Below are 12,114 nucleotides of genomic sequence, written 5' to 3'. Positions count from 1 at the left end.
CGCTTTACTCTTTGTCATGTCCAATAGTACACCACTGTTTTTACTGTGCCATAACATATTTGGTTGATTCTGTATGGGAATTACTAAAGCACTTTTTATTTTGTGGGGATGCATATGACAGGAGCTTTTTTTTTTTTTTTTTTTTTTTTTCTAAGACAGGGCTCCACTGTGTAGGCCAGGCTAGCCTCAAACTTGTGGTCTTCCTGAGTGCTGGGATGACAGGTATACCACTGTGCTCAGTTCTAAACCTCTGAGGTTGTCATTTAAGGAAACAATTACTCGGTGCTTTTCATGACCGTAAAGCTTCACAAAGCACTCCTCACGTGCATAACCTTAGTCACCCAATGACACCCCTGTAAATGGAGTTACAATAACCCTGGAGCTCCATACAGGGATGTAACACTAGTGATAGCTGGGACCCCTCTCCCCTTCCCACGTGCTATGTGAGACAAACATCCCTTTATCCACGGAGACACGATCAGTTACACTTAGATGTGCCACCTGATGGAGGACACATGGCGTTCACCCTTGCTTATTGGCCCGTGAGAGCTATTACTTTTCACCCTGGAGCAGCGTCACAATGACGTCTCCAATAATTTTACCTTTGCTGTTAGTACCTCACCAGAACAGCAAAGCTGTCTGTCTCGACAGGTCCCACCTGGATTACAGTTCTGTGCCGTGGGGCTCAGATGTGGACTCTCTTGTGTTTGCTTTCTCCTCTCCAGTTTCTCTCTCGAGCTTATTCATGCATGCTTGGGTGTGTGCATGCCTGGGTGTGTGCGTGCCTGGGTGTGTGCATGCCTGGGTGTGTGCATGCCTCGGCGTGTGCACACATGGTATGGATTTTAGTCCCAAACATCTCCTCTTCTACTGTGTACTTTAATCATTGTGAAAAGTTTTGATCAGTGAGGATGACAATGGTAGTTTTTTGTTTGTTTGTTTTTGTTTTTTTTGTTTTTTCGAGACAGGGTCTCTCTGTGAGGTTTTGGTGCCTGTCCTGGATCTTGCTCTGTAGATCAGGCTGGCCTCAAACTCACAGAGATCCGCCTGGCTCTGCCTCCCGAATGCTGGGATTAAAGGCATGTGCCACTGCTGCCCGGTGACAATGGTAGTTTTAAGAGCCAGGCATGGGTGGCACAGACCTGTAATCCCAGCTATTCGGGAGACTGAGACAAGAGGGTCACAAGTTTGAGTCCAGCCTGAATAGTTAACTTCTCAAAATGAATGTAAAAGGGGGCATTAGGATGTAGCTCAGTTGGCAGGTGCTGGACTAGCATGCATGAGTCCCAGCACCACATAAACAGGCGTCATTGGTGCATGCCGCTCACCCAGCACTCAGACGGGAAAGACAGCACAGTCAGAAGTTCAAGGTCATCCTCAGTTACACAGTGCGTTTGAGGTTAGCCTGGAATACATGAGATCCTGTCTCAAAACAAAACAAAAAAAAAAATAAAATAAAAGGATATGGTTCAGTGGAAGAGCGTTTGTCTAGTATATCTCAGTGCTATAAAACAATAATAATCCCTGGGAGGTGGTGGCGCACGTCTTTAATCTCAGCACTCAGGAGGTAGGGGCAGGGGGATCCCTGTGAGTTCCAGGACAGCCTGGTCTACATAGTGAGTTCGAGACCAGCCTGGTCTACATAGTGAGTGCCAGGACAACCTGGTCTACATACTGAGTTCCAGGACAGCCTGGTCTATATAGTGAGTTCCAGGACATCCCGGTCTACATAGTGAGTTCGAGACCAGCCTGGTCTACATAGTGAGTTCGAGACCAGCCTGGTCTACATAGTGAGTTCCAGGACAGCCTGGTCTACATACTGAGTTCTAGGACAGCCTGGTCTATATAGTGAGTTCCAGGACAGCCTGGTGTATATAGTGAGTTCCAGGACAGCCTGGTCTACATACTGAGTTCTAGGACAGCCTGGTCTATATAGTGAGTTCTAGGACAGCCTGGTCTATATAGTGAGTTCAGGATAGCCAGGGCTACACAGAGAAACCATGTCTCGAAAAACCAAACAAACCAGAATCTAAGAAGAAAACGTGCCATTTGCTCTTGTGAGTGAGAGGAGAGCAGTGTTTGTAGCAGTTTAAGGATGGTGGAGATTATGAAAAGCATTTTTGAAACCTCAAAAGTCACCCGCATGTTTCTAAACCACGGAGGAGAAGCCAGTAGAGAGTGAAAACGGGAGGAAGAAGGGATAACAAACGGAATTCTCACAGGATAAACAAACGCCTGTGTACCGAGCCTGGAGAGGAGGGGGGTGCTCCCATGGGGTTCACAGACAGTTTATTCCATCTAAACTGACACTTTGTGTCAATCTCCCTCTGACAGCGCCCTTTCCTTCTGTCAGCAAACGCCTCCCTCCTCCGGATCTGCTGTCTGTGTGCTGCAGGAGCTCTGGACCTCAACCGATCTGCTATCTGGTGCTGCAGCAGCTCTGGACCTCAACCGATCTGCTGTCTGTGTGCTGCAGCAGCTCTGGACCTCAACCGATCTGCTGTCTGGTGCTGCAGGAGCTCTGGACCTCAACCATGGGAAGCAGCTCCTCCTCCAGCCAGCACCACTTTGCTTTTCAGAATGCTGAGAAAGGTAAGTGCTTCTCTCCTTCAGAGCTCGCCTTGGTGCGCAGAGCCCATGCTGTGTGGGGTGGAACTCCGCAGGATGGAAGCACTGACTGTTCTCAAGCCCCCTCTTGGAAATCGCTTGCTCCTTGGCAGTGACCGACCGCCAGCCAGCATGCTCAGCAGACCATCTGAGTTGATAGAATTAAAACGTCCCCAGCAGTTCCTGTTGCCAGAGTTTATCCAGACTGTACAGAAGTGGATGAAAGATATTGGGCAAACAGGAATGAAAATGCTTGTCCACCCTGTACCAGGGTCAGCGGGGAGGAAAAACTGATGCCCATTCACGGAACGGAATGGTCTAAAGTGAAGAGGTGGAGAATTAAAGGGGGTGGAGCTGTTGAGGTTGGAAGAAGCCAGACCAGTCCTAATCTTGCAGGATTTTGTTTGTTTATTTGGGGTCTTTTAAAGTAGAGATTCACTGTGTAGCTCTGGCTGCCAGCAACTTGTTATAGACCATGTTGGTCTCAAACTTGCCACAATTCTCGTGCCTCTGCCTCCCAGGGGCTGGTATTGGGGGTATGTACCACCATGTCCAGCCTTCTGTAGGACTAAACTTTATTCCAAAGGCATGAAGGACGAAAGAATTCAAAATAAGGAATTCTATAACAATATTTTTACCTCTTCAAAACATCCCTGGCTCTGTGAAGAAAGGATTGTAGGCCGGGCGGTGGTGGCGCACGCCTTTAATCCCAGCACTCGGGAGGCAGAGCCAGGCGGATCTCTGTGAGTTCGAGGCCAGCCTGGGCTACCAAGTGAGTTCCAGGAAAGGCGCAAAGCTACGCAGAGAAACCCTGTCTCGAAAAGCCAAAAAAAAAAAAAAAAGGATTGAAGAGAAGATAGAAAGAAATGAATTTATAGAGCTACTAATGTCATCTGCATTAGCTACTTTTTTTTTTTTTTTTTTGGTTTTTCGAGACAGGGTTTCTCTGCGTAGCTTTTGCGCCTTTCCTGGAACTCACTTGGTAGCCCAGGCTGGCCTCGAACTCACAGAGATCTGCCTGGCTCTGCCTCCCGAGTGCTGGGATTAAAGGCGTGCGCCACCACTGCCCAGCCGCATTAGCTACTTTTGCATGGATGTGACCAAATATCTAACAGAACAAATTATTATTATTATTACTATCACCATCATCATCATTATTATTGTTATTGATAGGGACTCACTATGTGGCTCTGGCTGTCCTGGAACTCACTATGTAGACTAGGTTGTACTGGAATTTACAGAGATCTGCCTGCCTCTACCTCCCAAGTGCTGGGATTAAAATCGTGTGCTACCACACACCCCTCAATGTATTTCTTTTTTTTTTTTTTTTTTTTTTTTTTTTTTTGGTTTTTCGAAACAGGGTTTCTCTGTGTGTAGTTTTGATGCCTGCCCTGGATCTCGCTCTGTAGACCAGGCTGGCCTCGAACTCACAGAGATCCACCTGGCTCTGCCTCCCGAGTGCTGGGATTAAAGGCATGCACCACTGCCGCCCGGCTTCAATGTATTTCTTAAACTGAGACTGCTAACTGTCTTAGTTCGGGTTACTATTGCTGTGATGAAACACCGTGGCCAAAGAAACTTGGGGAGGAAAGGGTTTATTCAGCTTATGCTTCCACATCACAGTTCATCATCAAAGGAAGTCAGGACAGGAACTCAAGCAGGGCAGGAATCCAGAGGCAGGAGCTGATGCAGAAGCCATGGAGGAGTGCTGCTTTCTGGCTTGCTCCCCACAGCTTGCTCAGCCTGCTTTCTTGTAGAACCCAGGACCACCCGCCCAGGGATGGCCCCACCCACAATGGACTAGGCCCTCCCCATCCATCACTAATTAAGAAAATGCCCTACAGCCTGATCTTATGGAGGCATTCTCTCAGTTGAGGCTCTCTTATGACTCTAGCTTGTGTCAAGTTGACATACAACTAACCAAGACAGTAACATAGGACCCAGGAAACACAACTTACTTGTTGTGTGACATCAAGAGAATGCCCGTTCTTCATGGAATCTAATTCCTTGTCTGGATGAAGATTGCTGAGATGTAAGATGGCTTGAGAGGAACCCAATCTCTGGATATCCAGCCTGCTGTCAGAATGTGGAAATATCACACACACACACACACACACACACACACACACACACACACACCACACACATGCACACATGCACACACGCACACACTCTTCAAGTGTGTAAAATCCTGGCCATCTTTCCAGGTGACATCTCCTTCCCAGAATCCTCAGACCCCGGCTCTTCTATGTGTATACAGTAGTCTCTCTTTATCCACACTTTCGTTCCCAATTACATTGCCTATCCACAGTTAAACTATGACTGGAAAGTACTGAAGGGAAAACCCCAGAAATAAATAATTGATCTTTTACACTGTATTCCATTGAGAATAGTGTGATGATTTCTCACCCTGTCCAGGTCTGCTCCTCCGGGACTTGACTCATTTCTTTGGCCTGAGTGTTCATGCTCTGTCTGCTGTAGGCTCACTTGTCACATTGTCATCTTAGCCATCAAATCAGCTGCTCCATCACAACGCTTCTTTGCTCTTTTTCTTCTTTCTTTTTCTTTCTTTCTTTTGTTTGTTTGTTTGTTTGGTTGGTTTTTTGAGACAGGGTTTCTCTGTGTAGCCCTGGCTGTCCTGGAACCCACTCTAAAGAACAGGCTGGCCTGGAACTCATTGAGATCCACCTGCCTCTGCCTCCTGAGTGCTGAGATTAAAGGCATGTGTCACTACCACCCAGCTGCTTCTTTTCTTTTTAAGAATTTTTTTTATATCTTATGTGTATGCACATTTTGCTTACACGTATGTATTGTAAAGGTATATGTGTAGCAGGCTTTCTTTTGGGCCACCAACCAGCTCCCAAATCATGACAGGGAGACTTATTAGTGATAAATGCTTGACCTAGCTTAGGCTTGTTTCTGGCTAGATCTTTTAACTTAAATTAACCTGTTTCTCTTTGTCTACCTTTGGCCTCAGGGCTTTTTTCCTTTCTTTCCTTCTGCATAGCTTACTTTCACTGCGTCTCGTGTCTGGCTGGCTGGTGGCGGCCTGGCTTCTTGCCCCCGTGTGTCTCTCCCATTCTCCCTCGTTCTCTTCTTTCTCCTATTTATTCTCTCTGTCCACCAGCCCTACCTATCCTTTCTCCTGCCTCGCTATTGGATGTTCATCTCTTTATTAGACCAATCAGGTGCCTTAGGCAGTCAAGGTGAAACAAATGTAGCACATCTTTTCATAAATAAACGCTGCAAAACAAGTGTAATGTATCCTTACATCATTAAACAAATGTAGCACACTTTCACAGAGTTAAAGTAATGTTCTGCAGCACAAACAAATGAACACATCTTTGCCTAGTTAAAATAATATTCTACAACATATATGTTCGGTGCCTTCAGAGCCAGAAGAGGGTATCAGATCCCCTGGAACTGGAAATACAGACAGTTGTGAGCAGCCACATGGTGCTGGGAACTGAACCTGGGTTCTCTGCAAGAGCGGCTGTTGCTCTTAACCGCTGAGCTAACTCTCAGCCCCTCAGAGCTTCTAGTCAAAGTCGATCTTTGGTTTAGCAATGAGCCTGCAGTAATAATAACAGCATACAGATGCAGTTACTGTGATGTGCCAAAGAGTATCAGGAAGGTGTATCTTTAGGTGAAAAGGTAAATTTTCTTGACTTAATAGTGAAAAAAAGAGAGCATAGATATCATTACTATTCCTGGTTTCAAGCATCCACCAGGTAACTGCAAAGGTCTCCATCCAGACAGGGTTCAAGGTGAGGTGAAAACCTCAAGAAGTGAAAACCCAATAAACTGGTAGTACCATCAGTCGTGGCAGGAATTTGGAGGTATGGTGGTATGGGCGTGGAGGACAAACCTCTGTGACCAACAGGAAGATAGATGCTTCCTCCTGACATGTCTGGGTGGTGCTGCCCCTGCCATCTTGTCCCCATCTGTACAATGGGGCAAGGTCTGCACACCACCCTCCCCTGCTTCCTGCTCCATCTCTGGGGGTCCCTGCTCACAGGCTTGTCTCTTCATCTGGGTTACAGCCTTCAAGGCAGCGGCCCTGATCCAGAGATGGTACCGGCGCTACATGGCCCGTCTGGAGATGAGGCGGCGATGTACCTGGAACATCTTCCAGTCTATAGAGTATGCTGGACAGCAAGACCAGGTCAAGGTTCGTGGGGATGCCTGCAGGGAGGGGGAACTGCCTGCCAGCCCCAGCGGCTGGCCTGGTGCTTGAAGGCTCAGCTGATCCTGGATTCTCTTTCCCTTGTTTTTAAAGCTAACCTTGTCTGGTTTTTCCACAGCTCCATGATTTCTTTAGCTACCTTGTGGATCACTTCACGCCCAGCAGCCACCACGAGAGTGAGTATGAGTTGTCATGTAACATGGTCTTCTGTCTGAATATCACAGGGTCAATGTGGGTGAGGTTACACAGAGAGTGGATGAGGAATCTGGGGAGAGGTCAAGATTGAGTGAGATGGTCAGCAGATGAGCAAACTTTTCACTTGGGCTCTCCTATAAACATTCCTGGAGACAAGATGTTAAGTGCAAGGAGTTGGTTTTCTTTTCTTTCTTTCTTTTCTTTTTTTTTTTTTTTTAGATTTTTTATATTTCTTTATTTATTATGTATACAGCATGTATGACTGCAGGACAGAAGAGGGCACAAGATCTCATTACAGATGGTTGTGAGCCACCATGTGGTTGCTGGGAATTGAACTCAGGACCTCTGGAAGAGCAGTCAGTGCTCTTAACCTCTGAGCCATCTCTCTAGCCCCAGGAGTTGGTTTTCTAAGTGGCAGGAAACACTGGAGGTGGGAGGGAGTGGATCGGGATGGAGGGGCTGGAGAGAGATGCAGGAAATGGAGAGTAGACTGCTAGCCAGCAACTCGGGAGGCCTGGGAAATAATGAAAAATGAGCCTCCAGACACCAGGATCTTGGGGCAATGTCAGCTTGGGAGTCCCTAGTTGAAGGCCTCCTGGAGAGAGGGATGGGGGGGATGGTTGCCTTCATAGTCTTTCTGGTTTGCCACTGATGGTCCCCTGCAGTCCAGGAGGGAAACCCTTGGCCTGGACCTTCAGAGGCTGGCAGTTGGAGGAGGCTGCAGTGCTGGGAATGGTCTGAGCCCCTGCTGTGCCCATTGAACAAAGTGAATGGCCCAGAATCTTTTCCTCCTTGGCCTTGTTCTGACCTTCCTCCTGCCTTCACAGGCCTCTGCATTTCTGGGCTTTCTCTGCCCAACCTTTTGATTTTTAAAAAAAAAAAAAATTTATTTTAAATCACATGTAAAAGTGTGTATGCACACGTGAGTGCAGGTGCCGGAGGGGGCCAGCAGAGGGCACCAGATCCCCCTGAAGCTGGAGTTACAAGACTTTGTGAGAAGCCAGAGTGACAGGAATCTAACTCAGGGTTTCTGGAAGAGCAGCAAGCATTCCCAACTGAGAGCCATCATCTCTCCATCGCTGTTTTCTGGTGATTTTAGAAGTAAATGTAGACTAGATACCAACTAATGATTGTACTGACACAGAAACACAACCTTCCTCCTGTGCCCCTTACTCGTCTCACTCCGGTATCCCTGTCCTATCCTGGGCTGGAGCCAGCGCCAGACTGGCCCGGTCCCACCCCATTAACAGTCCCACGAGGTCTGATCCTAAGCTGGCCTGCCTTTGCCCTGTGTCTGGACTAGGGGACTTCCTGAACCGCATGTTCACCGAGGAGAGATTCGCCCAGGATGTGGAGACGGAGAAGGGCGGTGACTATGAATCCATAGAGGTGCCCGACAGCTACGCAGGGCCACACCTCTCCTTCCCCCTTCTTCCCGACCATGCCACTGCCCTGGTGGAAGCTTTCAGGCGGAGACAAGTAAGCTTAAGCTGGGGTGCGGGTCCCCACCGATTTGTATTCATGAGTAAAGGCGGAGCAAACCAGGCCCGGAAGTACAGCCAGGCTCCTGCGGTCCATCAGCCGGGTCTCTAAGATCGAAACCTGTGTGGTTTCGTTCATTCAGCCTGCAGGCAGCTGGTGAGGGCTTCCGGGAGGCTCACGCTGATCCGGGTACTGGGGATGCAACTGTCCTCCTGCAGCTGACATAGGAGGACAAGGACTAAACTAATGAGTCCGTGTGTGGTAGCACAGAAAGTGATGAGAGCTGTGGAAGAGAGGCCAGCAAAGAGGCAGTTTTAGAGTCTGGGAAGGAAATACCTGAGCAAAGGTCCGGAGTGGTGAGGGATACACCTGAGCTATCTGGGAACAAAGTATTCTAGACAGAGCAGCAAGTGCAAAGGCCCTGAGGCAAGATCTCCGCGGACTGTTCCGGGACCCCGGGAAGGCCACTGTGGTTAGCAAGGAGGAATCCAGGGGGACGACGAGAGACGCAGAGGCAGAAGCACAGGAATGGCCTTCCCGCAGCTCTTCAAAATCATCATTGTGTAATGGGGCTCGGTGGCTCACACCTTTAATCTCAGAATTTGGGAGGCTGAGGCAGGCCGATCTCTGTGAGTTCAAGACCAGCTGGGGTCTAGATCGTGAGTTCCAGGACAGTCAGGGATTCACAGTGAGAACCTCTGGAGTAATGATAAAATTATAGTGCTTGCTGAGCTGAGACTGGCGTGCAGAGGGCTGAAGCAGGGAGACCTGTCAGGAGACAAAGGTCCAAGCAAAACCCTGTCTTGGTTTGACAACCCCATGGCCAGTGCAGAACTGGTGAGAAGCGGTTCAGTTCTGAGAGGTGCCTAGACCTCAGTCCTTCTGCTCTTTGATAAGATGAAAGCCGTGAAGGAGTTGGGGTGCTGTTTCTAAGCAACAGCAGGATCAGTCCACACTATCAATGTATGCGTTAATTCATGCTTTGCTACTGCGGACATGCACTGCTCCCTAAGGGCAAAGAAGAGTTTTATAGACTAGACAGGAGAGAGGAGGTGACTCAATGTCACAGAAGGGAAGAAAAGTAGAAACGAAAACAGTTGAGTGAAGAGGATCCACAGTTTCCTGGGTTCCTTTTGGGGTCTGGGGTGGCTGGGCATTCACGGCAAAAGTGGGACCACCGGTGTTGTTTCGTTCCGACTCTTCCTTCCTCCCAGTAGCAGCTCCACGCTCGCTATGTCTTGAATCTTTTGTATGAGACCAGGAAACACCTGGCCCAGCTGCCGAACATCAACCGGGTCTCTACCTGTTACAGTGAGGAGATCACAGTGTGCGGTAAGTGGGAGCCACCTTCCCTGGCTAGACACAAACCAGAAAACACTAGAGGCGGGCCGGGAGAAGGAGCTGAGCCGGAGGGAGCGTGATGGTGTGTGAAGAGCAGGTCAAAGCGTCTCTCCTTCAGCTGACCGTGTACACAGTTGTCCCCCACTTATTTAAAGGAGACATGGTTCAGAGAAGCAATTCATAGTGACTCCGAGTTCACCTTCCATACTGAGAATAAAATCACCACAATAACCAACCAACAGCAAAGAACAAACGAAGAAACCCCACCCAGCCTTTTTTGTGAGCAGACATTTATTTCTTGGTGCTCGAGCAAATTCCAAGGCTTATAGCGTTATTTCCGTCCACACACACATCTCCCGTGGAGCACCCAGCAGCCAGTCTTCTCCATTTGCTCAGCAGCATCCATGAGGACAGAAGCCACACTCCAGCCAAGACAGATGCACACGACGAGTTGTGAACTGGTCCAGCGGATAGGTCTTGCTCACCCTGCAAACCTCTGAAAGTTAAAAATCATTGTTTCAACACGTGAACAGGAGATTTCTTGTTACGTATAGCCTTGGTAACTTCTCTTGAACAATCTCCCAACACTGGCCCAAAAGTGCACAGTGGCAGCTTCTCATTGAAGTGGGGTGAGGTCCCCAGCTCTCACCCCTTACCACCCTGGATTATTCTCTACCATATTTGCCTCAGTAACAATATGGATAATTTACTGTTTGTGAGAATCATGTGCTTTACTAAGTCCATGTGCAGCGAGATGAAATGACAGCCAATGTCCCCAGATTAGTATCTGTTGGTTTCTTAACTTGGTCAGGACTTCCAGGCACAGTATTTTTCTTGTTAAAGAAGGGTCAGTATGAACTAATATTCTTTTTCTCTCTTAGGAGATTTACATGGCCAATTGGATGACTTAATTTTTATATTTTATAAGGTATGAACATTCAAATTAAGTTACTTTCTTGCTCTGAGGCTTAATTTAAAAGTTCAGATATGTCCTCCATTACATAAATGCTTTACATAGCCTGTATTTTTTAAAAAAAAGATTTATTTTTATTTTATGTTTTTTTTTTTTTTGCCTGCATGTATTTCAGCATACCACATGCATGCAGTGCCCAAGGAGGCCAGAAGAGGGTGCTAGATGCCCGGGAATTGGAGTTACAGATGGTTGTGAGCCTCCATGTGGGTGTTGGGAATCAAACCTGGGTCCTCTGGAAGAGACCAGCCAACGCTTTTAACTGCTGAGCCATCTCTCCAGCCCCAATTGCTTAGACTTTTAAAATATTATTTTAAATTACGTATGTGTCTGTATAAGACATGATATAAAAATCAGCTTTGCTTTTGGTTCTGGGTTTTGTTTTTTGTGTGGGTTTTTGGGTTTTTTTTGTAAAATTTAGGCAAACCCAAATGTTATATTGGTAAGCACTTGGAATCATTATTAAGCGATTGATTTTCTATTTTTCCAAATAAAGAAGATTGCTATGAAACGAACCAAAGTTTTTTATATCCGTTTTAGCTATAAGTAGAATGCATAACAACATGCATACTCAATATTTTATTAGTACAATATTACTTTGTATATCTACTGTATTTCAAAATCATATATAATAAAAAATAACATATAATAAAAAGAATATGTATAATCTTTTTTTTTTTCGTTTTTTAAAAATATGGTCTCATATAGACCAGGCTGGCCTTGAACTCCTGATCCTTCCTACCTCTACCTTTCAAGTGCTGGGATTACAGGCTGGCATGCTTAGCTTGATATTATCTTATTTAATCCCTATGAATCCATGGCGGTCAGTATGACTATTTTTGTTATAGTCATTATGTACCTGAAACTTAAAAGTGGCTTCCATGTCACAAGACCATCCTTTGGTCCACACCACATGGCAATGCTGTGTCTGTGCATCAAATGTCAGTTTGATGGGCGTCTCCTATCCTCAGCCTCTTTAGAAAGGAAATATAACACCATGGAAAACATTTTCCTTTTGGCTGGTGTTGCCATGTGGAGGAGCCCACAGATCATGGGATCGGCTCCGTCTGACACAGCTGCCGTAATGTTCTCGTCCCCTCCTCCTCCTCTGTCTGCCTCTTCTTGGACTCATCTTCTGATGGAAGAACGGTCTACCATCGCCAGAGAGGGCGTACGTGTTCAACGGTGACTTCGTGGATCGGGGCAGGGATTCAGTAGAGGTCCTGATGGTGCTGTTTGCCTTCATGTTGGTTTACCCCAAAGAGTTCCATCTTAACAGAGGAAACCATGAGGATCACCTCGTGAACTTACGGTACAGGCCCAGACACGCTGG

General features: G+C 47.1%; 1 protein-coding gene across 1 annotated transcript in view; it reads left to right on the top strand.

The window, feature by feature from the left end:
• The first annotated feature begins 2,534 nt into the window (after window positions 1-2,534).
• Ppef2 (protein phosphatase with EF-hand domain 2) overlaps window positions 2,535-12,114 on the top strand; it is a 32,259-nt gene continuing 22,679 nt past the window's right edge. The window contains exons 1-7 of the mRNA XM_059274775.1: window positions 2,535-2,592; window positions 6,651-6,778; window positions 6,912-6,969; window positions 8,292-8,467; window positions 9,688-9,802; window positions 10,693-10,739; window positions 11,927-12,093. Of these exons, the coding sequence (XP_059130758.1) occupies window positions 2,535-2,592; window positions 6,651-6,778; window positions 6,912-6,969; window positions 8,292-8,467; window positions 9,688-9,802; window positions 10,693-10,739; window positions 11,927-12,093 (749 nt within the window). The remainder of the gene's footprint in view (window positions 2,593-6,650; window positions 6,779-6,911; window positions 6,970-8,291; window positions 8,468-9,687; window positions 9,803-10,692; window positions 10,740-11,926; window positions 12,094-12,114) is intronic.

This window comes from Peromyscus eremicus, chromosome 10, assembly GCF_949786415.1.
Source record: "Peromyscus eremicus chromosome 10, PerEre_H2_v1, whole genome shotgun sequence".
In the NCBI taxonomy this organism is placed as follows: Eukaryota; Metazoa; Chordata; class Mammalia; order Rodentia; family Cricetidae; genus Peromyscus; species Peromyscus eremicus.
This window is presented reverse-complemented; position numbering and strand designations above follow the sequence as displayed.